We start from the raw sequence: 27,656 nt of genomic DNA on the forward strand, positions 1-27,656 counted from the left end.
CTGTTGTCGCTCTCTAAGTTGGTCGCTTCCCAGCCCCTTTCTAGCCTTCACTTGTACTAAGTGGGAATACTACTTGTGCATCCAAACTCCATAAACCCCAAAATTATTCCATATGAGTCCACCATACCTTCCGATATGCGGTATCTACCTGCCGTTCCAAGTAAATTTGTATGTGCCAAACTCCAAACCTTCAAATGAAATTCTGTTTTGTATGCTCGAACAACTCATGTATCAACTAGGGCTGTCTGTATCTTCCATGTTAGGCGGGTTATTCTCAAGAGGAGTGGACTCCGCTCCTCATTCACAACAAAATGGATGGTCACCGGGATGCCCAGTCCCATGCTCAAATCAAATCAAAATAATTGCAAACAAAACTTCCCCAGGATTGTTGTTAGTTGGAGGCACCCATTGTTTCGGGCAAGCCATGGATTGATGCTTGTTGGTGCTGGGGGAGTATAAACTTTACCATTCTGTTTGGGAACCGCCTATCATGTGTGTAGCATGGAAGATATCGAGATCTCTTAGTTGTTATGTTGATAGTGAAAGTATACCGCTCAAAATGTTATTATCTCTATTTCAAAATCAAGCTCTGGCACCTCTAAAAATCCCTGCCTCCCTCTACGAAGGGCCTATCTATTTACTTTTATGTTGAGTCATCACCCTCTTATTAAAAAGCACCCGCTGGAGAGCACCGCTGTCATTTGCATGCATTAGCATTAATTTATATTGAGTATGACTATGACTGGATCTCTTTTACCATGAATTACAATGTTTAGTTAGTCCTGGATCTTCAAAGGTGCTCTGAATTTATGTTTTGCGGACTCGGAAAGGGCTAGCGAGATATCATCTTGTCATGTCATATTATGAATGCTTTGAGAAAGTGTTGTCATCCGAGATTTATTATTATTGCTCGCTAGTTGATTATGCCATTGATATGAGTAAACATGAGACCTAAGTGTTATTGTGAATATGGAGAGTTCATAATCTTTGCTGAAAACTGGAATGCTGGCTTTACATATTTGCAACAACAAGAGCAAACAGAGTTTGTAAAAGTTTTTATTTATCACTTTCAGTTTGTCAACTGAATTGCTTGAGGACAAGCAAAGGTTTAAGCTTGGGGGAGTTGATACGTCTCCGTCGTATCTAACTTTCCAAACACTTTTGCCCTTGTTTTGGACTCTAACTTGCATGATTTGAACGAAACTAACCCGGACTGACGTTGTTTTCATCAGAACTCCCATGGTGCTATTTTTGTGCGAAATAAAAGTTCTCGGAATGACTTGAAAATCCACGGAGCAACTTTTCAGAATTAATAAAAAATACTGGCGAAAGAATCAGCACCAGGGGGGGCACACCCTGTCCACGAGGGTGGGGGCGCGCCCCCTGCCTCGTGGGCCCCCTGGACTTCCACCGACCTCAACTCCAACTCCATATATTTGCTTTCGTGGAGAAAAAAATCAGAGATAAAGTTTCATTGCGTTTTACGATACGGAGCCGCCGCCAAGCCCTAATCTCTCTCGGGAGGGCTGATCTGGAGTCTGTTCGGGGCTCTGGAGAGGGGGATTTGTCACCATCGTCATCATCAACCATCTTCCATCACTAATTTCATGATGCTCACCGCCGTGCGTGAGTAATTCCATCGTAGGCTTGCTGGACGGTGATGGGTTGGATGAGATTTACCATGTAATGAAGTTAGTTTTGTTAGGGTTTGATCCCTAGTATCCACTATGTTCTGAGATTGATGTTGCTATGACTTTGCTATGCTTAATGCTTGTCACTAGGGCCCGAGTGCCATGATTTCAGATCTGAACCTATTATGTTTTCATGAATATATGTGAGTTCTTGATCCTATCTTGCAAGTCTATAGTCACCTATTATGTGTTATGATCCGACAATCCCGAAGTGACAATAATCGGGATACTTCTCGGTGATGACCGTAGTTTGAGGAGTTCGTGTATTCACTAAGTGCTAATTCTTTGGTCCAGTACTCTATTAAAAGGAGGCCTTAATATCCCTTAGTTTCCATTAGGACCCCGCTGCCACAGGAGGGTAGGACAAAAGATGGCATACAAGTTCTTTTCCATAAGCACGTATGACTATATTCAGAATGCATGCCTACATTACATTGATGAACTGGAGCTAGTTCTGTGTCACCCTATGTTATAACTATTACATGAGGAATAGCATCCGACATAATTATCCATCACCGATCCAATGCCCACGAGCTTTTCACATATTGTGCTTTACTTATTTACTTTACTATTGCTACTGTTACAATTACTACAAATCTGCTACTGTTACTTTTGCTACTGTTACTATTACTTCCATACTACTTTGCTACTAAATACTTTGCTGCAGATACTAAGTTATCCAGGTGTGGTTGAATTGAACACTCATCTGCTAATACTTGAGAATATTATTTGGCTCCCCTTGTGTCGAATCAATAAATTTGGGTTGAATACTTTACCCTCAAAAACTGTTCCGATCCCCTATACTTGTGGGTTATCAATCAACATAGTGATGTTCACCATTGAAAACCACTCCATCTCACGTGATGATCGGACATGGTTTAGTTGCTTTGGATCACGTGATCACTTAGATGATTAGAGGGATGTCTATCTAAGTGGGAGTTCTTAATTACTATGATTAATTGAACTTTAATTTATCATGAACTTAGTCCTGATAGTATTTTTCAAATTATGTTGTAGATCAATAGCTCGTGTTATAGCTTCCCTATGTTTTTTATATGTTCCTAGAGAAAACTAAGTTGAAAGATGATAGTAGCAATGATGCGGACTGGGTCCACGATCTGAGGTTTATCCTCATTGCTACATAGATGAATTATGTCCTTAATGCACCGCTAGGTGACAGACCTATTGCAGGAGCAGATACAGACATTATGAACGTTTGGCTAAGCTCAATATGATGACTACTTGATAGTTTAGTGCACCATGCTTTACGGCTTAGAACCAGGACTTCAAAAATGTTTTTGAAATGTCACGGAGCATATGAGATGTTCCAAGAGATGAAATTGGTATTTCAAACTCATGGCCGTATCAAGAGGTATGAGACCTATGACAAATACTTTGCCTAAAAGATGGAGGAGAATTGTTCAACTAGTGAGCATGTACTCAGAATGTCTGGATACTACAATCGCTTGAATCAAGTGGGAGTTAATCTTCCAGATAAGATAGTGATTGACAGAGTTCTCTAGTCACCATCACCAAGTTGCTGGAACTTTGTGATGAACTATAGTATGCAAGGGATGACGAAAATGATTCCCGAGCTCTTCATGATGCTGAAATCGACGAAGGTAGGAATCAAGAAAGAGCATCAAGTGTTGATGATTGACAAGACCACTAGTTTCAAGAAAAGGGCAAAAGGAAAGAAAGGGAACTTCAAGTAGAATGGCAAGCAAGTTGTCACTCCCATGAAGAAGCCCAAAGCTGGACCAAAGCCTCAAACTGAGTGCTTCTACTGCAAAGGAAATGGTCACTGGAAGCGGAAATGCCCTGAATATTTGGTGGATAAGAAGGATGGAAAAGTGAATAAGGGTATATTTGATATACATGTTATTGATGTGTACCTTACTAGTGTTTATAGTAGCCCCTGGGTATTTGATACTTGTTCGGTTCCTAATATTAGTAACTCAAACAGGAGTTACAGAATAAACAAAGACTAGTTGAGGGTGAAGTGACGATGTGTGTTGGAAGTGGTTCTAAGATTGATATGATCATCGTCGCACACACCCTATACTTTCGGGATTAGTGTTGAACCTAAATAAATGTTATTGGCATTTGCGTTGAGCATGAATATGATTTGATCATGTTTATTGCAATACGGTTATTCATTTACATTTAAAGTCAGAGAATAATTGTTGTTCTGTTTATATAAATAAAACCTTCGATGGTTATACGCCCAATGAAAATAAGTATGTTGGATCTCGATCGTGGTAATACACATATTAATAATATTGATGCCAAAAGATGCAAAGTTGATAATGATAGTGCAACTTATTTATGGCACTACCGTTTGGGTCATATCGGTGTAAAGCGCATGAAGAAACTCCATAAAGATGAACTTTTGGAATCACTTGATTATGAATCATTTGATGCTTACGAACCGTGCCTTATGGGCAAGATGACTTAAACTCCGTTCTCCGGAACAATGGAACGAGCTAGTGACTTATTGGAAATAACACATACCGATGTATGTAGTCCAATGAGTGTTGATGCTCGTGGCGGGTATCGTTATTTTCTGGCCTTCACAGATGATTTGAGCAGATATGAGTATATCTACTTAATGAAACACAAGTCTGTAGCATTTGAAAAGTTCAAAGAATTTCAGAGTGAAGTGAAGAATCATCATAACAAGAAAATAAAGTTTCTACGATCTGATCATAGAGGAGAATATTTAAGTTATGAGTTTGGACTTCATATAAAACAATGTGGAATAGTTCCACGGCTCATGCCACATGGAACACCACAGTGTAATGGTGTGTCCGAACGTTGTAACCGCACTTTATTGGATATGGTGCGATCTATGATGTCTCTTACCTGGTTACCACTATCATTTTGGGGTTATGCATTAGAGACACTTGCATTCACTTTAAATAGGGCACCATCAAAATCCGTTGAGATGACGCCTTATGAACTATGGTTTGGCAAGAAACCAAAGTTGTCGTTTCTTAAAGATTGGGGCTGCGATGCTTATGTGAAAAAGTTTCAACCTGATAAGCTCGAACCCAAATAGGAGAAGTGTGTCTTCATAGGATACCAAAAGGGAACTGTTGGGTACATCTTCTATCACAGATCCGAAGGCAAGATATTCGTTGCTAAGAATGGATCCTTTCTAGAGAAGGAGTTTTTCTCGAAAGAAGTGAGTGGGAGGAAAGTAGAGCTTGATAAGGTAATTGTACCTTCTCCTGAATTGGAAAGTAGTTCATCACAGAAATCAGTTCCACTGCTTCCTACACCAATTAGCGAGGAAGCTAATGATGATGATCATGAAACTTCAGATCAAGTTACTACAAAAACTCGTACGTCTTCCAGAGTACAATCCGCACCAGAGTGGTACGGTGATCCTATTCTAGAAGTCATGTTAATAGACCATGATGAACCGACGAACTATGAGGAAGCGATGATGAGCCCAGATTCCACGAAATGGCTTGAGGCCATAAAATCTGAGATAGGATTCATGTATGAGAACAAAGTGAGGACTTTGGTGGACTTGCCCGATGATCGGCAAGCCATAGAAAATAAATGGATCTTCAAGAGGAAGACGGACGTTGATAGTAGTGTTACTATCTACAAAGCTCAACTTGTCAGAAAAAGGTTTTTTGAAAAAATTCAAGGTGTTGATTACGATGAGATTTTATCACTCGTAGCGACGCTTAAGTCTGTCTGAATCATGTTAGCAAATTGTCACATTTTATGAAATCTGGCAAATGGATGTCAAAACTACATTCATTAATGGATTTCTTAAAGAAGAGTTGTATATGATGCAAATAGAAGGTTTTTGTCGATCCTAAAGGTGCCAACAAAAATGTGCAAGCTCCAATGATCCATCTATGGACTGGAGCAAGCATCTCAGAGTTGGAAAATACGCTTTGATGAGTTGATCAAAGCATATATTTTTATACAGACTTGCGATGAAGCCTGTATTTACAAGAAAGTGAGTTGGAGCACTACAGCATTTCTGATAAGTATATGTGAATGACATATTGTTGATCGGAAATAATGTAGAATTTTTCTGGAAAGCATAAAGGAGTATTTGAAAAGAGTTTTTCGAAGAAATACCTCGGTAAAGCTGCTTACATATTAAGCATCAAGACCTATAGAGATAGATCAAGGCGCTTGATAAGTTTTTTCAATGAGTACATACCTTGACAAGATTTTGAAGTAGTTCAAAATGGGACAGTCAAAGAAAGAGTTCTTGCCTGTGTTACAAGGTGTGAAATTGAGTAAGACTCAAAGCCCGACCACGGCAGAAGATAGAAAGAGAATGAAAGACATTCCTTATGCCTCAGCCATAGGTTCTATAAAGTATGCCATGCTATGTACTAGATCTATTGTATACCCTACACTGAGTTTGGCAAGGGAGTACAATAGTGATCTAGGAGTATATCACTGGACAACGGTCAAAATTATCCTTAGTAAGGACTAAGGAAATGTTTCTCGGTGATGGGGGTGATAAATAGTTCGTCGTAAAGAGTTACGGTGATGTAAGCTTTTACACCGATCCAGGTGACTCTAAGTCTCAATCTGGATACATATTGGAAGTGGGGGCAATTAGCTAGAGTAGCTCCGTGTAGAGCATTATAGACATAGAATATATGCAAAATACATACGGCTCTGAATGTGATAGACCCGTTGACTAAACTTCTCTCACGAGCAAAACATGATCACACCTTAGTACTCTTTGGGTGTTAATCACATAGCGTTGTGAACTAGATTATTGACTCTAGTAAACCCTTTGGGTGTTGGTCACATGACGATGTGAACTATGGGTGTTAATCACATACAGATGTGAATATTGATTTTAAATCACATGGCGATCTGAACTAGATTATTGACTCTAGTGCAAGTGGGAGACTGAAGTAAATATGCCCTAGAGGCAATAATAAAGTTTTTATTTATATATTTCCTTATATCATGATAAATGTTTATTATTCATGCTATAATTGTATTAACCGGAAACTTAGTACATGTGTGAATACATAGACAAACAGAGTGTCACTAGTATGCCTCTACTTGACTAGCTCGTTAATCAAAGATGGTTAAGTTTCCTAGCCATAGACATGAGTTGTCATTTGATGAACGGGATCACATCATTAGCGAATGATGTGATTGACTTGACCCATTCCGTTAGCTTAGCACTTGATCGTTTAGTATGTTGCTATTGCTTTCTTAATGACTTATACATGTTCCTATGACTATGAGATTATGCAACTCCCGAATACCGGAGGAACACTTTGTGTGCTACCAAACGTCACAATGTAACTGGGTGATTATAAAGGTGCTCTACAGGTGTCTCCGATGGTGTTTGTTGAGTTGGCATAGATCGAGATTAGGATTTGTCACTATGATTGTCGTAGAGGTATCTCTGGGCCCTCTCGGTAATGCACATCACTATAAGCCTTGCAAACAATGTGACTGATGAGTTAGTTACGGGATGATGCATTACGGAACGAGTAAAGAGACTTGCCGGTAATGAGATTGAACTAGGTATTGAGATACCGACGATCCAATCTCGGGCAAGTAACATACCGATGACAAAGGGAACAACGTATGTTGTTATGCGATTTGACCGATAAAGATCTTCATAGAATATGTGGGACCCAATATGAGCATCTAGGTTCCGCTATTGGTTATTGGTCGAAGACATGTTTCGGTCATGTCTACATAGTTCTCAAACCCGTAAGGTCCACACGCTTAACATTCAGCGACGATCGGTATTATGAGTTTATGTGTTTTGATGTACCGAAGGTTGTTCGGAGTCCTGGATGAGATCAGGGACATGACGAGGAGTCTCAAAATGTCGAGACGTAAAGATCGATATATTGAAAGGCTATACTCAGACATCGGAAAGGTTCTGAGCGGTTCGGGTATTTATCGGACTACGGAGAGTTATGAGAATTCGCCGGGGAGTATATGGGCCTTATTGGGCTTTAAGGGAGAGAGAGGGGCTGCCTAGGGCAGGTCGCGCGCCCCCCCAAGGCCTAGTCCGAATTGGACTAGGGGGAGGGGTGGCGCCCCCTCCTTCCTTCTCTTCTCTCTTTCATTTCCTTCTTTCCTACTCCTACTACTTGGAAGGGGGGAATCCAACTCCCGGTGGGAGTAGGACTCCCCAGGGCACGCCATAGTAGAGGGCCGGCCCTCCCCCTCCTCCACTCCTTTATATACGGGGGGGCACCCCATAGACACACAAGTTGATCATTGATCTCTCTTAGCCGTGTGCGGTGCTCCCCTCCACCATAATCCACCTCGGTCATATCGTTGCGGTGCTTAGGCGAAGCCCTGCGTTGGTAGCATCATCATCACCGTCATCACGCCATCGTGCTGACGTAATTCTCCCTCGACACTTTGCTGGATCGGAGTTCGTGAGACATCACCGAGCTGAACGTGTGCAGATCACGGAGGTGTCGTACGTTCGGTACTAGGCTCGGTCGATTGTGAAGACGTACGACTACATCAACCGCGTTGTCATAACGCTTCCGCTTTCGGTCTACGATGGTACGAGGACAATACTCTCCCCTCTCGTTGCTATGGATCACCATGATCTTGCGTGTGCGTAGGAAATGTTTTGAAATTACTACGTTCCCCAACACCCTCCCCTAGGGTCTCCAAACCCTAGGTGCCTTGGGCCCTTGGAAGGGGCGCACCAGCCCACTAGGGGCTGGTTCCCTCCCATATTCAGCCCATTAAGTCCCCCGGGGCAGGTGGCCCCATCCGGTGGACCTCCGGACACCTTTCGGTGGTCCTGGTACAATACTGATAACCCTCGAAACCATTCCGGCGACTGAAACTGGACTTCCCATATATAAATCTTCACCTCCAGACCATTCCGGAACTCCTCGTGACGTCCGGGATCTCATCCGGGACTCCAAACAATCTTCGGTAACCACATAGAATTTCCCATAACAACTCTAGCATCACCGAACCTTAAGTGTGTAGACCCTACGGGTTCGGGAACCACGCAGACATGACCGAGACATCTCTCCTGCCAATAACCAACAGCAGGATCTGGATACCCATGTTGGCTCCCACATGTTCCATGATGATCTCATCGGATGAACCACGATGTCGGGGATTCAATCAATCCCGTATACAATCCACTTTGTCCATCGGTATGTTACTTGCCCGAGATTCGATCGTCGGTATCCCCATACCTCGTTCAATCTCATTACCGGCAAGTCTCTTTACTCGTTCCATAACGCATGATCCCGTCACTAACTCCTTAGTCACATTGAGCTCATTATGATGATGCATTACCGAGTGGGCCCAGAGATACCTCTCCGTCATATAGAGTGACAAATCCCAGTCTCGATTCGCACCAACCCAACAGACACTTTCAGAGATACCTGTAGTGCACCTTTATAGCCACTCAGTTACGTTGTCACATTTGGTACACCCAAAGCATTCCTACGGTATCCGGGAGTTGCACAATCTCATGGTCTAAGGAAATGATACTTGACATTAGAAAAGCTCTTAGCAAACGAACTACACGATCTTGTGCTATGCTTAGGATTGGGTCTTGTCCATCACATCATTCACCTAATGATGTGATCCCGTTATCAATGACATCCAATGTCCATGGTCAAGAAACCATAACCATCTATTGATCAACGAGCTAGTCAACTAGAGGCTCACTAGGGACGTGTTGTGGTCTATGTATTCACACATGTATTACGGTTTCCAGTTAATACAATTATAGCATGAACAATAGACAATTATCATGAACAAGGAAATATAATAATAACCATTTTATTATTGCCTCTAGGGCATATGTCCAACAGTCTCCCACTTGCACTAGAGTCAATAATCTAGTTCACATTACTATGTGATTGTAATGAATCCAACACCCATGGGGTTTGATCGTATCTCGCTTGTGAGAGAGGTTATTAGTCAACGGGTCTGAACCTTTCAGATCCATGTGTGCTTTACAAATCTCTATGTCATCTTATAGATGCAGCTACCACGCGCTATTTGGAGCTATTCCAAATAACTGCTCTACTATATGTATCCGTTTTACTACTCAGAGTCGTCCAGATTAGTGTCAAAGTTTGCATCGACGTAACCCTTTACGACGAACTCTTTTACCACCTCCATAATCGAGAAAATTCCTTAGTCCACTATTTACTAAGGATAACTTTGACCGATGTCCTATGATCCATTCTTGGATCACTCTTGTACCCCTTCACTGACTCATGGCAAGGCACACTTCAGGTGCGGTACACAGCATAGCATACTGAAGAGCCTACGTCTAAAGCATAGGAGACGACCTTCATCCTTTCTCTCTCTTCTGTCGTGGTCAGGTCTTGAGTCTTACTCAATACTCACACCTTGTAACACAGCCAAGAGCTCCTTCTTTGCCGATCTATTTTGAACTCCTTCAAAATCTTGTCTTGGTATGTATTCATTTGAAAGTACTATCAAGCGATTTTGATCTATCCTTATAGATCTTGATGCTCAATGTTTAAGTAGCTTAATCCAGGTTTTCCATTTAAAACACCTTTCAAACAACCCTATATGCTTTCCAGAAATTCTACATCATTTCCAATCAACAATATGTCAACAACATATACTCATCAGAAATTCTATAGTGCTCCCACTCACTTCTTTGGAAAAACAAGTTTCTCATAAACTTTGTATAAACCCAAAATCTTTGATCATCTCATCAAAGCATATATTCCAACTCCGAGATGCTTACTCCAGTCCTTAGAAGGATTGCTGGAGCTTTGCATACTTGTTAGCATCTTTTAGGATTCACAAAACCTTCTGGTTGTATCACATACAACATTTCCTCAAGAAAATAATCAAGGAAACAATGTTTTGACATCCTATCTGCAAGATTTCATAAATAATGCAGTAACTGCTAATATAATTCCACCAGACTCTTACCATCGCTATGAGTGAGAAAGTCTCATTGTAGTCAACTCCTTGAACTTGTCAGAAAACATCTTAGTGACAAGTCGAGCTTTTTTAATGGTGACACATATCATCATTGTCTGTCTTCCCTTTTAGAATCCATCTGTACCCAACAGCCTTACGACCATCAAGTAGTTCTTCCAAAGTCTACACTTTGTTTTCATACATGGATCCTCTCTCAGATTTTTTTATGGCCTTGAGCCATTTGTCGGAATCTGGGCCCACCATCGCTTCTCCATAGCTCGTAGGTTCATTGTTGTCTAGCAACATGACCTCCAAGATAGGATTACGCACCACTCTGAAGTAGTACGCATCCTTGTTGACCTACGAGGTTTGGTAGTGACTTGATCCGAAGTTTCATGATCATTATCATCGGCTTCCACTTCAATTGGTGTACGCGCCACAGGAACAACTTCCTGTGCCCTGCTACACACTAGTTGAAGTGACAGTTCAATAACCTCATCAAGTCTCCACCATCCTCCCACTCAATTCTTTCGAGAGAAACTTTTCCTCAAGAAAGGACACGTTTCTAGAAACAATCACTTTTGCTTCCGGATCTGAGATAGGAGGTATACCCAACTATTTTGGGTGTCCTATGAAGATGCATTTATCCGCTTTGGGTTCGAGCTTATCAACCTGAAATTTTTCCACATAAGCGTCGCAGCCCCAAACTTTTAAGAAACGACAGCTTAGGTTTCTCTAAACCGTAGTTCATATGGTGTCATCTCAACGGAATTACGTGGTGCCCTATTAAAAGTGAATGCGGTTGTCTCTAATGCCTAACCCATAAACGACAGTGGTAATTCGATAAGAGACATCATGGTATGCACCATATCCAATAGTGTGCATTTATGATGTTCGGACACACCATCACACTATGGTGCTCCAGGCGGTATTAGTTGTGAAACAATTTCCACAATGTCTTAATTGTGTACCAAACTCATAACTCAGATATTCATCTCTATGATCATATCATAGACATTTTATCCTCTTGTCACGACGATCTTCAACTTCACTCTAAAATTACTTGAACCTTTCAATAATTCAGACTTGTGTTTCATCAAGTAAATATACTTAGCATCTACTCAAATCACATGTGAAGTAAGAACATAACGATATCCACTGCGTGCCTCGGCACTCATTGGACTGCACACATCAAAATGTATTACTTCCAACAAGTTGCTTTCTTGTTCCATCTCACTAAAAACGAGGCCTTTCAGTCATCTTGCCCATGTGGTATGATATGCATGTCTCAAGTGATTCAAAATCAAATGAGTCCAAACGATTCATCTGCATGGAGTTTCTTCATGAGTATATACCAATAGACATGGTTCACATGTCTCAAACTTTTCAAAAAATGAGTGAGTCCAAAGATCCATCAACATGGAGCTTCTTCATGCGTTTTATACCAATATAACTCAAATGGCAGTGCCACAAGTAGGTGGTACCATCATTACTATCTTATATCTTTTGGCATGAACATGTGTATCACTACAATCGAGATTCAATAACCCATTCATTTTAGGTGCAAAACCATTGAAGGCATTATTCAAATAAGCAGAGTAACCATTATTCTCTTTAAATGAATAATCATATTGCGATAAACATAATCCAATCATGTCTATGCTCAACGCAAACACCAAATAACAATTATCTAGGTTCAACACGAATCCCGATGGTAGAGGGAGCGTGCGATTTTTTATCACATCAACCTTGGAAACACTTCCAACACATATCGTCATCTCGCCTTTAGCTAGTCTCCGTTTATTCCGTAGCTTTTTATTTCGAGTTACTAACACTTATCAACCGAAACGGTATCTATTACCCTGGTGCTACTAGGAGTACTAGTAAAGTACACATTAATATAATGTATATCCAATATACTTCTGTCGACCTTGCCAGCCTTATCATCTACCAAGTATCTAGGGTAGTTCTGCTTCAGTGATTGGTCCCGTCATTACAGAAGCACTTAGTCTCGGGTTTGGGTTCAACCTTGGGTTTCTTCACTAGAGCGGCAACTGATTTGCCGTTTCATGAAGTATCCCTTCTTGCCCTTGCCCTTCTTGAAACTAGTGGTTTTACTAACCATCAACAATTGATGCTCCTATTTGATTCCTACTTTCGCGGTGTCAAACATCGTGATAGCTCAAGGATCATCATATCTATCCCTTATATGTTATAGTTCATCACGAAGCTCTAGTAGCTTGGTGGCAGTGACTTTGGAGAACCATCACTATCTCATCTGGAAGATTAACTCCCACTCGATTCAAGCAATTGTAGTACTCATACAATGTGAGCACATGCTCAACGATTGAGCTTTTCTTCCTTAATTTGCAGGCTAAGAAACTTGTCGGAGGTCGCATACCTCTTGACGTGGGCACGAGCCTGAAATCCCAATTTCAGCTCTTGGAACATCTCATATGTTCTGCGACGTTTCAAAATGTCTTCGGTGCCTCAATTCTAAACCGTTTAACATTACGCACTGAACTATCACGTAGTCATAAAAGTGTATATGTCAGATGTTCGCAACATCCACAGACGACGCTCGAGGTTCAGCACACCGAGCGGTGCATTAAGGACATAATCCTTATGTGTAGCAATGAGGACAATCCACAGTATATGGACCTAGTCCGCATAATTGCTACTGTCAACTTTCAACTAAATTTTCTCTAGGAACATATCTTAAATAGTAGTACTAAAGCGTAAGCTACGACATAATTTGCAAAGACCTTTTGACTATGTTCATGATAATTAAGTTCATCTAACCAAATTATTTAATGAACTCCCACTCAGATAGACATCCCTCTAGTCATCTAAGTGATACATGATCTGAATCGAATAGGCCATGTCCGATCATCACGTGAGACGGACTAGTCATCAACGGTAAACATCTCCATGTTGATCGTATCTACCATACGACTCATGTTCGACCTTTCGGTCTCTCGTGTTCCGAGGCCATGTCTGTACATGCTAGGCTCGTCAAGTCAACCTAAGTGTTTCGCGTGTGTAAATCTGGCTTACACCTGTTGTATGCAAACGTTAGAATCTATCACACCCGATCATCACGTGGTGCTTCGAAACAACGAACCTTTGCAACGGTGCACAGTTAGGGGGAACACTTTCTTGAAATTTTAGTGAGGGGTCATCTTATTTATGCTATCGTCGTTCTAAGCAAATAAGATGTAAACATGACAAACATCACATGCAAATCATAAAGTGACATGATATGGCCAATATCATCTTGCGCCTTTGATCTTCATCTTCGAGGCACGGCATGATCACCATCGTCACCGGCATGACACCATGATCTCCATCATCATGATCTCCATCATCTTGTCTTCATGAAGTTGTCTCGCCAACTATTACTTCTACTACTATGGCTAACGGTTAGCAATAAAGTAAAGTAATTACATGGCGTTTTCATTGACACGCAGGTCATACAATAAATTAAGACAACTCCTATGGCTCCTACCGGTTGGCATACTCATCGACATGCAAGTCGTGATTCCTATTACAAGAACATGATCAATCTCATTCATCAATATCATTCATCACATCCTTTTGGACATATCACATCACATAGCATACCCTGCAAAAACAAGTTAGACGTCCTCTAAATGTTGGTGCATGTTTTACGTGGCTGCTATGGGTTTCTAGCAAGAACGTTTCTTACCTACGCAAAAGCCATAACGATGATATGCCAATTGCTTCATCCCACAATGCCGCTGAATCAAGATAGGACTAGTAACGGTAAGGAAATTGTACAAACCATCGCCCACAACTACTTGTGTTCTACTCGTGCATTGAATCTACGCATAGACCTGGCTCATGATGCCACTGCTGGGGAACGTAGCAATAATTCAAAAAAATTCCTACGCATCACCAAGATCAATCTAGGAGATGCTAGAAACGAGAGAGAGAGAGAGAGAGAGAGAGAGAGGGAGTGCATCTTCATACCCTTGAAGATCACTAAGCGGAAGCGTTACTAGAACGCGGATGATGGAGTCGTACTCGCGGCGATTCAAATCGCGAAAGATCCGATCTAGAGCCATACGGACGGCGCCTCCGTGTTCAACACACATACAGCCCGGGGACGTCTCCTCCTTCTTGATCCAGCAAGGGGGAAGGAGAAGTTGAGGGAGAGCTCCGGCAGCACGACGGCGTGGTGGTGGAGCTTGTGGTATTTCTCAGGGCTTCGCCAAGCTCTACGGAGGAGGAGGAGGTGTTGGGGAGGGAGGGACTGCACCAGGGGAAGGGTCCTGCAGCCCTCCCACCCTTCCCCTATTTGTAGGGTGAAGGAGAGAGGGGGGCGGCCCCTATAGATCCCATCTAGAGGGGGGCAGGAGGGGGAAACTCGCCCCCCAAGCAAGGTGGAGGCACCCCCTCCCCTAGGGTTTCCAAACCCTAGGCGCCTTGGGCCCTTGGGAGGGGCGCACCAGCCCACTAGGGGTTGGTTCCCTCCCATATTCAGCCCATTAAGTCCCCCGGGGCAGATGGACCTCCGGACACCTTTCGGTGGTCCCGGTACAATACCGATAACCCCCGGAACATTACGGCGACTGAAACTGGACTTCCCATATATAAATCTTCACCTCCGGACCATTCCGGAACTCCTCGTGATGTCCGGGACCTCATCCGGGACTCCGAACAACCTTCGGTAACCACATACAGTTTCCCATAACAACTCTAGCGTCATCGAACCTTAAGTGTGTAGACCCTGCGGGTTCGGGAACCATGCAGACATGACCGAGACATCTCTCCGGCCAAGAACCAACAGAGTGATCTGGATACCCATGTTGGCTCCCACATGTTCCACGATGATCTCATCGGATGAACCACGATGTCGGGGATTCAATCAATCCCGTATACAATCCCCTTTGTCCATCGGTATGTTACTTGCCCGAGATTCGATCGTCGGTATCCCCATACCTCGTTCAATCTCGTTACCGGCAAGTCTCTTTACTCGTTCCATAACGCATGATCCCGTCACTAACTCCTTAGTCACATTGAGCTCATTATGATGATGCGTTACCGAGTGGGCCCAGAGATACCTCTCCGTCATACAGAGTGACAAATCCCAGTCTCGATTCGCACCAACCCAACAGACACTTTCAGAGATACTTGTAGTGCACCTTTATAGCCACCCAGTTACGTTGTCACATTTGGTACACCCAAAGCATTCCTACGGTATCCGGGAGCCGGGAGTTGCACAATCTCATGGTCTAAGGAAATGATACTTGACATTAGAAAAGCTCTTAGCAAACGAACTACACGATCTTGTGCTATGCTTAGGATTGGGTCTTGCTCATCACATCATTCACCTAATGATGTGATCCCGTTATCAATGACATCCAATGTCCATGGTCAAGAAACCATAACCATCTATTGATCAACGAGCTATTCAACTAGAGGCTCACTAGGGACGTGTTGTGGTCTATGTATTCACACATATATTACGGTTTCCAGTTAATACAATTATAGCATGAACAATAGACAATTATCATGAACAAGGAAATATAATAATGACGATTTTATTATTGCCTCTAGGGCATATTTCCAACAGGGATATGTTTCTGAAATAAGAACCCTGTTGCAGAAGATAAAATCTTAAGCATCGCACCATTTTTTCTTTCTGAAACAATACCTCTATTGCAGAAACCTTCTGAAACTAAACCCTGTTGTTAAAAAAAACTTCATCACCGAAGCGTTTTTTCTTTCTGAAACAAGACCCCATTTGCAAAAATCTTCTGAAACAAATTGCTTGTTGCAAAAAAGAAAAGAAAATGGTTGCGTGAGCACTCGATCAAAATCAATACGACGGCTACGTGGGCGATGGACGCTGCGCGTGCATCAGCTGGCTGAAGGATAGCGTTTTCCAGGAAATAACATAACTTGTGTTAGCTTTTGCTTTGGTATATTCCAAAGTTATTTTTGATAACCTGGCTATACGATTACACAAATTCTAGATCCACCCTACACACTGCATTCACACAAATAGAGGCGTGCAACTGATGATAATAACAAGTTCAAATAAGAGCATTTAAAAAAACATTTCTAGCCAGACCCCCCCCCCCCCCCCCCCCCCCACCCACCCACTCCTCATCCCCTAATGTCATCCGCACGGACACTCCCAAACTAAAATTAGCTACCTAGCCGAATTCCTCAAACACAGCCTAAATATCCAAATTGTCTGGCACGCCTAATATGAGGCGGTGCGGACGTTGGGCCAACCTGCGTAACCCCACCCCAGACCAAATCCTTGACACTCATCACTCTCTTGCCTGCTCCACTTTCCCTCTCTTATCCTCGTCTATTCATCTCCCTGTCCGCTCCCCTCCCCTCGCGATCGTGCGTTGTGACCATGGACGGATCCGACAGCAGCTCCTTGTCCGAAGCCGACCACGTAGATTGGCACCCTCTTACGGCGGAGTCGGACGAGGAGCTCACCATCCGTGTTTCCCTCCGCCAGTCACGGATGGACAGGGGCGGCTGCTCAAGCTCCGCACCCCAGTGCACCAGCCTATCACATTAGTATCGGATGAATGGATACAATGAGAAAAAACGAGAAAAAGAAAACTTGATTACTGCTACTTCTATTAGTTTGGAACAATTAGATAAGTCTAAAAATGGAAGCCTTTATTTTGAAAAACGAAGGGCAATGAATCAGGTCCGACAGCAGGTTTTTCGACATGTCGTACAAGGAGCTCTAGAAACTCTGAATAGCTGTTTGAATACCGAGTTACATTTCCGTACTATTCTCCCTTTTAGGTGATAAATTTTTACATTTGGATTATCTACCACATAAAAAATAGCCTATCCTATCCATTTGAAAATCATGGTTCAACTCCTTCAATTCCGTAATGAAGATGTTCCATGTTTGCATTTATTGCGATTCTTTCTCAACTGCTATTCGAATTGGAATAGTTTTATTACTTCAATGAAATCCAATTTTCTTTTCACGGTTCATGCCCTCCCTAGTGAGGTGGCGGGACGAGCAGTGGCACCCGTCATCTCTGGCCCCTACTCCTCCCGGGCAATGTTGGGTGTTCATGATGGTACCGTCAAGCCCATGGTCGTGGCTCCCGGAGTTGGAGGCGAGGGCAAATCGTTGCGAGAGGCAGGCGGCTCGGGCCAGATCTTGTCGGTCATACTGCGGGCCGTGAAGGTCCGTGTCGTTGCCCTACCCTCCGACTTGGAGGAGCTCGTCTGCGGCGTCATCCGACCATGACCGAGACGGATGCCCGCCGCCACAGCAGCAAAAATGCAAGGCATTGCGGCTCGGCATTGAGGAGTCCAAACGGCTCGCTAAGGAGAAGGCCAGGAGAAGGCCACCAACATGGCTAAAGTCAAGCGCCTCGCCAACGAGCAGGCCCACGCTGCCCTGCGTCTGGCAGGGCTCCCTTCCTCATCTCGCAGCACCTCCAGTGATGATGACGCCCCTTCGGCCACCAATGTATACTGCGAGAACTTTGGTGCCTACTTCCACTGCTCGAGAGACGCCAAGAGGAAGGGCCCGCGCGAGGAAGTGGTGAACTTCATGCCTAGCGTTGTAGCTAGTTGATCGAACTATCTATATTGTGTGAACTTGTTTATGTCCGGTTGTAGATGAACTTGCTACGTCTGATGCTATCGGACGCTATGCTATGTGTTAAATTTAGCTACGTTATGTTGATTCACGATGCATGTGATTGTATGGAATTGGAGGTTTGAATGAGGGAGACGGTTGTGGACGTGAAAAAATGAGGGGTGAGCGGGCGTTGTCGGACATATAGGGGCCTAAATTATTTATGTCCGATGCAATATTGGTTGGGGGGGGAGGGGGTGGGGAAGGGGATTGCCCCCTCGCATATATGTACACACGCGTACAATGCGGAGACCAAAATCTAAATCTTTTTTTTAGAGAAGTTTAGGAGAAAGTATCATGTAGAAACCAAGGTGCATGGAAATCACGTTTAAAGTTCGCCAAAACTCTCAAATTTAAATTTATGTTAGAAAGGTGATGTGATATACACATATCGATCTTGAAGTTTGGACTAGTATTCATCTTAAGGTAATAGGAAACCATATACACGTTGTTGATTTAATTTATTTGTTCATACCTTCCAGCTGAAATTGATTTTGACCTTGAAATTTTAGCTATTTGCAGACCATAACCTTCCCATCATACTGTATTCTAGTGTATTTTATTTTCTAACTTTGAGACAACAATTTTACTTGGTTTTCATCAAAAAAAAAATTGACATCAACTTGATTTTCATCAGTTTCTACCATAGCTTAGACAAAATAATAAAATCAAATGTTCGCCCACAGAAGAGGCTTGTGCATTTCATATTTTCCATTTAATTCATTAGATCGGCCGCATGTTTTCAACGCACATCATATAATGCATACCACCTTTACAGCCTACACTCGTCAGCTTCGAGTATGAATCGGTTATCTCCAATACAGATTCAGCATCTAATAACAAGTAAAAATAACACGTCAGCAGTGCCTACTCCCGCAATGTGTGTAAAGCAGAAAAGTGTGATACGGTCACGCTCCCATGATCTCTTGTTGGGAGAATTCGCTGTCCTTTCTGCAGGGCCTGTGTCATCATGTCATATGCTTTCGTTCACGTCTGCACCTTTCCAGATGGGCAAGGGCGCCTCTTGAGCTTCCTCGAAGCACACCAAAACCATCATCTGATCTATACATCCTGTATCTTCTATGCTGCATCTAATGGTACCAAATCCTTTTGATTCGCAGATTTTAATGTTCTGACTTCTAAGGGAAAAGCCACTGCCTATCTTCTCGATCCTGCAAACGGAGGATCCATGTCTCCTGTATTGTCATCGTTGTCGTCGTCGTCGTCGTCGAGGTAATCTACGGGCGATTCTGAAGTGCGCCGTTTTATCCTTTGGAAGATGTCATCGAGAGATTCGGGTGAAGAGGCGTTCGAATGAGGAGCAAATCCTGGATCCTGGCGCAAAGGAGTGAACTTCTTGGCACCCATATTCGCTTTGAAGTTCTGAAAACCATTCTTCACTGAAGCCCATGTTTGGGAGATTCCAGCAGCCGAGCGATTTTCAGAATTCCCTTCTTCAAGCAGAGATGCAGATGTCGACACAGTTTCCTTTTTCACTGGCTTTGTTGCCTGCCGACTCTGATCTCTAACAGATGAATACTTGTTGGAAATCATTTCCCTGTTGTGAATATATTTAGATTGACCGGCTCTTCCATCAACTCTCGAAGAAGTTGTCCCCGCTTTCATCTCCACTGCATCTTCAATCTGTGTATGACATAATAAGGAGATAAAAAGACTAAACCTTTCAAAAGAACAAAGACATATAACTAATAAGATTGGGAAAATATGGTAATTATGCTACAACATCAATGGTACCTTTCCAGATTCAACATCTGTGCTCGCGCCATTGAATCTTGCCAATGGAATAACCTGCTCGCCAACTTTATATCCTTGCTCAATCCAAGATCTCTCTGCAAAGAAAGTAAACTTTGCTTAGGCGGAACATGTTTTCGAAAATAACAAAGGCAGCATTCCACCACAATTTGCAATGAATATACAAAAGATTCTATGATAATGATCAGTTTAATCATCAGATTCCTATTGTAAGCCAGATAGCCCAATATGTTCATTCGCAATAGCATCACACATGCTTTCATTTGCAGAAACAAGAGAACTGAAATCCATGCGGAACTGTGAAAGCTGAAGGGACAAGCAGCTAAAGAAGCAAACAAAAGAACACAACAATACACTACCGAGAAATGAAAGATACCCCATAGAAAAATCTATGCTGATATACTAAAGAGAATGAAGGATATGCCCACACACAAATCAGTCCTAACCTTTTTGCAGAATAATAATTCCAGACGGATCAAAACCATCCATATGTTCTTCTTCACGCTGGAACTTAAACATTTTCCAGCTTCCAAAATAGTCAATCACACGTCCAAAGAAGTTACTAGCAACAAGTAGTGTATAAACAACCATAATTAGTGGGTAGATCCTGTTGAAGCGTCTTCCAAAGAAAGGAACTGCGTCATCTATGTTCCCCATTCTCTGCAACATGCCAACATATGGTCCGTTTAGAGATAAACTAGGTGTTATTTATCTGGTGAACAATAAGCAGTGTAACAAAACTGAAAAACTGGGAAGCATTCCATCTTCAAATGTCAACTTTATTATCCTCACAAAACAGAAGCACATAGCATAAATAACACGAAGAAACTGTCCAACTATTACCTTCTCAAAAGTAGTTTTAACATTACCACCAAGGCGAATGAGATTCAGGAAATTATAAGAAATGGGAGGTGCATATCTTGCAACCATCCTGCAAAATAGCATTCGGTGCACAGCCCAGAATGAGTTGAACGAATTGGACAGGAAGCACACAAAACATAAAAAAGCAGAACAGTATGAACTTACGAACAGATCATAAGCAAACTGACAGAACTTGTTTGCCGTGGAGTCAGAGAATAAAACATTAACATCCCAATCTGAAATAGCGAATAGTATGTGCATATACACATATACATCAAAGGGACAAATGCAGCAACCTGTAAACAAATAGGAAGTATGTAAGATCAGGCAGAATAAGGCTGACGCTACACAATGAATGTACAGCTAGGTGACCCAGACAAGGGCATTCCATTGACTAAGATATAAATTTTATACTGCATAAAATATAACTAATGTCAACCGAGTAAAGAATAGCAAGGCCTGATATACTGAGTCACCTAGAAATAACTATAGTGACTTGTACGTCTGCATGTGTTTAAATAACAAATGGATGACGGATGCACATGATTGGTGTGCAAACAAACTACAAAGCTATCACCAATAACACAATATAGTACACATTGCAGAAAGCAAGAGCCCATAAGTAACAAAACTTCCCTGTAAACTGAACATGTGATACACTTATTTTAGTTTTTAATGAAGCACGCAATTTCTTACCTGGACTAGAACCTCCTGCTTTCCGACGGATTTTACAAGAATGGAAAAAAGTGATAAATCAACACCACCTGGCAGCAAAGTAGCTTCAGCCAACAGTATAGCAGCTGACATGCAGCCGAGAATAACAGCCAGTGCTTTCTGAAGCTGCTTTCTCAGTATACAACGCCAAATGAACTCTGATAATGCAAGAAAGTATCACTGAGTCAGTTCCATCAATTATTGAGCAAGCCATAAGGCAGTAACTCAAACGTACTAAGAATAATATGTGGGCCTGGAATTTAGACTGTTTCGTCTAGAAACTGATGTTAAGCCATTCTCACTGAGTAATAGATAAAGACAAAAACTAATAAATATAGTTGGTAAAGGTCAGAAGGATTACCCATAGTGTCCAAAAGGGATCCCAGTGTGCCTGACCGACTCTCCCTAAAACTCGATACATATTTCCTGTTTAGACAAAAAGAAACTAAATCAATAATGGTTGTGGTTGGATACATCACAAGGTTTCAGACGAGTATAACAAGTTTGCAGTACATATTAATCAAGGTTTTGCAAACAAATTACTGAGGCATATTTTATAGCTCGTGTTGACATGCACACACATCCATAATGGCAATTGAGATTATTCAGCCCACCAATCAACTATTCTTGGCCAGTACCACACATCACGCATATATATGCTAACATACTAATCAAGCCATTTGTGGAACTATCAACAATCCTGTTTGTACACAGTTTTATCTGTTTTCTGTTTAACCAGGTTAATAAAACCTCCATCATAATGATATGGCATAGCACTTGACATCATTTATTTAACAGAACTGTCAAGTTATTGTAGCTTTGTACAGCATTACAACAAGAAAAGGTTCGCCAACATACAATATCATGAAATATAATTGAGTGAGGCAAAAAAGATGCATTACAGTACCTATAGAAAAGTTTATTGAAATTGTAAGGCTATTTTGTCAAGATTAAAATACTCTGGAGATAACATTTAACCAAAGAATTAACAAACTCACCATCCATTTGCATCACGATGTTCATAATTTTTAATAGTGTCCTCTAGATCAAGAGCTTCCATGACATAAGTCATATATTCACTGTACAATAACAAAAATTAAAGTCAATATTATCAGTTAAAAAGGGACAGCAGAAAACCACGAACGTTATTTCTCTACAAACTAGAATTCCAAGTACCACACTTTGGCATGCCTACAGAAATCTTGCCACACATCTGGAATTTATGACGCTTCGGGCCCAGCTAAACACCCGCCTAACTCAGCATACTTAACTAACTCAAGAATTTTGCCAACTTAGGAAACCTTAGGTTGCCCTTATTATTACCCTTCCAGTTTCCATACAAACAAACTGCATTAGTTATGTACTCCCTCCGTAAAGAAATATAAGAGCGTTCTAGTGATCTAATCGCTCTTATATTTATTTACAGAGGGAGAACCAGATATTACTAAGAGATACACAAAGAGTAATACTATTCCTGGTTGGTTTATTCCACAATACCTTTTACACCGATAGTACTCCTCATGGGCCATCCTAAGCTGACGTCGGAGAGTGGCCATTGTTTTATCATCTGTATCATAGTCCATATCATTTTCGCCTAATCTGCCACCAGAAGGCTTAAAAGATGGGTCATCTCGCAGCTGAAATGTACATACAATCACAAGTTACCATCTTTAATCGCAGTGTTTTAAATTCAACTGCAAATAGTACTAATAATTGCTTTGGTACCATTTGAGCAACCATTCGGTCAATAATATCCATATAAGGTCTTAAGAGATCTCGCTTTGACATTTGATTTGAAGTGGCTTGAGCAACCTGGAAAAGGAACAATACTTCAGCAAATGGCAAGTTGGCAACGAGTACAGATACTATTAAGGATTTAAATGTACTTACAACAATTGCATTTGAATAGTCTTGATGAGCATTATCAAGCTTTACGGCCATCTTGGCAACTCTATGAGAAAGTACTTTTTGGCGGTGAGTCCAGTCTGCGTTTTTCCAAATGTTTCTTGGAATTTCACTCAATCCAAAACCAAGAAGAAAAGCACCAGTCACCAGTCCAAAGGTATTTGAGCAAGCCATTAAAAAGCCCACAAGACCTCCATCCCTGTCAAAAATATTTACTTCAGGTCAAGAGTCAAGACTAAATGGACTGCTCAAATGGCGGCCATTTTGATAAAACTAGTTTGGCAGAACTCAAGGCAACACAAAGGATTAGTGCAATGGCCAATGGAAGTAGTATTTTGCAGTAGTAATGATCACATCATGTTTCTTTACCAATCAAAGCTGACTATCCTAAACATGTAGCTTGTTCAATACGGAAATATCAAAAATGTTTCTGTAAAATATTCCATAAGTTATTGAACGACAGCCATAAAGAAAGAGCTGAAATAACTTAACTAAAATGTAAAAAAATACCAAGATAGTACACAGGGTTATTCACATATCAGGTGACTCATGGAGCATGGAAGCTCAAGTGGAGATTAAAACATACCAAGCTCGATGCATGACTAAAAGCAGTATGAGTCCAAAGAGGCCAATAGCTACCACAATTGAATAAAAGAGCAGGTTCATGTGAATACTAGTTTTTAGCCTTTCTCTAACAGTGAAATCTCCAGCATCTTCATAGCCTTGAATAGTAGGAACTACAGCCCTGTTTAGGGACATAGAAACAAGCCTTGTGTTAGCGATGAAAGTGCCAATGAAAATGACAAGGATAAAATTTACTGCATCCCATGAGAAATTAATATATGAATTGGTAAATAAAGTAGTACCCTGAAAAGCTGAAAAGAACTAGGTTATCATCTGTTCTACTAGAAAGAGAGTGAGCAAGTAAGCAACCTTATAGTAACATCAAAACCTTAAATACCTTGAAACCAAACAGTAAGAAAGTGTCAGGCACATAAGAGAGGGGATGAATTTTCCAGTATTTTGCCATTTACAAACCTTTTTTTTTTCAAGCACAGGCCTAACAAGTTCAGCTGAAGCTGAAACAGTTGCATTGATATGCAAATAATACATTGCTAAATCACTGATCTGGGGACTGATGAAGCAGGATCCAAAAAAATTTGAATTTGGAAAGTAAAGCTGACATTTTACTGTAAGAAACATTTATTATGCTAGGGCATGTGCACCAACAGTAGTCAGTCCTAGATGCCACTGACAATCAGGAATGTTAACCATGGCAGAAAGCAATGGAAGACATGTTGATGATGATAGTTTCATACCATGTTAGGATAAATGTGCTCCAATAAGACCAGCCCCAAAAGAAGCCAATTCCACCTTTATCAAAGCCAGTTAATGTCTGCAAGTGAGGTGATGTAAGAGTTTAGACCGAATAAGTAAATGAAGATCATTTGCCAGCATAGTGCAAGGATAAAGTTTGCCATAAAGGGCCTGCACTATTTATCTATACCTCTATATAGCGTGTGAATAACTTTAAAAGATGGTCGTTGAATGAAGCCAATCCAACGGTGCAGAGATGGCAAATCCAAGCACTACTTGCCATTGGATATCATCTACATTCCACCAGATTCTGCCGCATGTACAATCTAAAAGACTCCATGGTTGAACTTAAGCATAATGCACAAATCTCAAAACATAAGCACTTCTCCTTTGTTCTAGAATCTTCCGTATCATAATTGCCCAAAATTTTTTTAGATGAATTGCCATTATTTGTTTTTACTTTATCTTTACGACGCACAATTCCATGAATCTTAAAATAGATTAATTTTTTTACAAAAACTAATTGATTTTGAATGAGATGAACTATAAGAATTAAACGAACATCTACATCATGCATATATGACACAAAGCATACATTCTATAGTGTGGTATTTATTCATAATTTGATTGCCAAATCTCATGCGTGCAATGCACGTGTACCTTACTAGTATGCTTATGTATATGTTGACATATTCTCTTTTTAACTTTTTAACATTTGTTCGCTTGTGCTTAAAACCATTTAAATAAAGAGGACAGGATTGTTCCATTTGGGCACGGCTTTGCTCCTACAGATGAATACACCAACATGTATGTGAAGCAGTAGAGGGAGGGAGTGGCCCATACCCTAATAAGCATGGCATCAGTGGAGCATGTATGATGTATCTACAAAATATTCAAGGCATGCTAATGTAGCTGACCTAGGATTCTTTCTAGCAAAATATTAAACCTTCTTTATAGACACTTTGCCTGCACCTGATCTCTATGCTTTGTGGAGGTAACCAAGTCCATGCTCGGACTGTTTGCAGCTATACTTCTTCTATAGCATTCATTCAGACTGAAGACACATGTGAAGCTGGACTATGTAATCTGAATAAGTGTGTGATTTTGATGCCTGGTTAACATTCCATCTCATCGTTTCGTTCTTTGTTCCCTAGAGCTGACAGTTGCTGCTTGTTGCAGCTGTGTGCTCCGTTCCTAAAGTCATGTAAGCCGTCAACTAGACAGGACAATTTTTTTCCACCTTGTGTCCTATACATTCCTATGAATCTAAATAATGGTGAATCCGTGAATGTCATGTGTGGACTGATGACTTAATCGGCAAGTACCAACACAAACAGCAGGAAAAGTTTATCGAAGGGGGCCAAGGCAAGACAATAGAACATTGCTATGGAAATTATTCACAGTGGGTAAAATAGTGCAGAGAGAGACTTCTCAGAAGCTAATTGGAGTCAAGCAGAGAGCAGACCATACACTCAACATATGATGCCAATTTAGCTCGGCCATGTTGTTTATGCTGCATTTCTTAGAACTATGAACTAAATAATTAGTGCTCCCTCCGTAAAGAAATATAAGAGGGAGTAACAAACAGATGTCCTAATACCCTGTCACCTAGACCTCATTCCGGGACCAGAAGCAGCAACTCAAATGTACGATTCGCCAAGCATTCTCCCCTCAAGCACCCGAAACTCCACGCACTAACAGCTTCCCATCAAAATTTATGTCCTAATACCCCAATTCACCCTAATTGGCGCAAAACCAGAGCACGGAATTAGCTCAGCCCGGGGCGGATCTCAGCGCGCCGAGGCACCGACACCGAAACCAAGGGGGATCACGAGCAACTACGAGGATCGTAATCGAGGGGCCGGGCGATGCAGAGGGACGAGAGATCTGACCGTCCAGATGTCGGCGGGGACGAGGATGATGACGGAGAGGGAGCAGAACCAGGCGTAGCCGACGGTGGCTTGGACGTAGCGCGGCACGCCCGGGCCGGCGAAGTAGCGCAGCGTGACGACGACCATGCCCAGCGTTAGGGGCAGCGATATCAGGTAGAAGACCCACATCTCGCCGCCCTCCGCCTCGGCCTAGCCGCGGCGCCGCGCCGGCCGGGGGGGGGGGGGGGGGGGTGCGGCGGGCGAGGCTGAGGGTTCGGCGCGGGGAGGGTCGGTGGCGGTGGGGGTTGAGGAGTCCGGCTGGCTACGGAAGCTTCTCGGCGCCGCGTGGAGGCGGGGTGGGGGGCACGGCACGGGAGATCGAGCGAGGTCTCTTTTGTCTCCCCGGAGAAGTGGCGGGGGAGAAAGAAGGAAGGCGAGGAAGAAAGATGGTTGCTGGTGGGCTCGGCACGCCGAGCAGAAGTCGTTTTCTTCGGAATAGGAAAATTTTGGGTACGAGGGGAGTAGCACGCACGCAATATTTGGGTCCGCCGAATAAAGCCAGGATATATAATTTTTTTTAACATCAATACAGACACAAGCACTCATATACGCGCGCATACACTCACCTCTATAAACACATACACGCGCACCCTTCTGTGTGGTGCAATGCACCTATATTTCAGACCTTACTATGAAAAAAAAATGGTGAAAAGGAGGCATATAAACTCTTTTTGGCTTTGATTCGAATCAATTGAATATAAACATGCAACAAAAAAAAATGTCCTGTCGGCCCTTTTTTTTTCTCAGTCTTGGTCAACGGCTTACAGCCATCTGGTTAATCTTCAGGCTTGTTTCTTCTGTAATTTATTTGTGAGCATGAATTTAGGGTGGATTCTTAAGAATCACGAGAGGCCCGACAAAGATTTATGCGTTTGATGAAGG

The 27,656-nt window shown here is 42.0% G+C and overlaps 1 protein-coding gene across 3 annotated transcripts; it reads right to left on the bottom strand.

Moving 5' to 3' along the window:
* Positions 1–18,936: 18,936 nt before the first annotated feature.
* LOC123138327 (LMBR1 domain-containing protein 2 homolog A) lies at positions 18,937–27,141 on the bottom strand. Of its 3 annotated transcripts, none has more exons than XM_044558283.1 (14): positions 26,736–27,137; positions 24,846–24,922; positions 24,113–24,271; positions 23,512–23,725; positions 23,347–23,433; positions 23,119–23,258; positions 22,620–22,700; positions 21,983–22,047; positions 21,604–21,779; positions 21,073–21,203; positions 20,890–20,977; positions 20,493–20,706; positions 20,029–20,123; positions 18,937–19,917 (listed from the first exon to the last, which is right to left on the bottom strand). In XM_044558283.1, the coding sequence occupies exons 1-14, from the start codon at positions 26,901–26,903 to the stop codon at positions 19,432–19,434; spliced, it is 2,181 nt and encodes a 726-aa protein (XP_044414218.1). In that variant the 5' UTR covers positions 26,904–27,137; the 3' UTR covers positions 18,937–19,431. The 3 variants fall into 3 exon arrangements, with proteins under 3 accessions (XP_044414218.1, XP_044414220.1, XP_044414221.1); XM_044558285.1 differs by lacking the exon at positions 26,736–27,137 and adding an exon at positions 25,034–25,301; XM_044558286.1 differs by lacking the exons at positions 18,937–19,917; positions 20,029–20,123 and having other exon boundaries at positions 20,488–20,706; positions 26,736–27,141.
* Between the last annotated feature and the right edge of the window lie 515 nt (positions 27,142–27,656).

The sequence above is a fragment of the Triticum aestivum genome, chromosome 6B, assembly GCF_018294505.1.
Source record: "Triticum aestivum cultivar Chinese Spring chromosome 6B, IWGSC CS RefSeq v2.1, whole genome shotgun sequence".
Classification (NCBI taxonomy): domain Eukaryota; kingdom Viridiplantae; phylum Streptophyta; class Magnoliopsida; order Poales; family Poaceae; genus Triticum; species Triticum aestivum.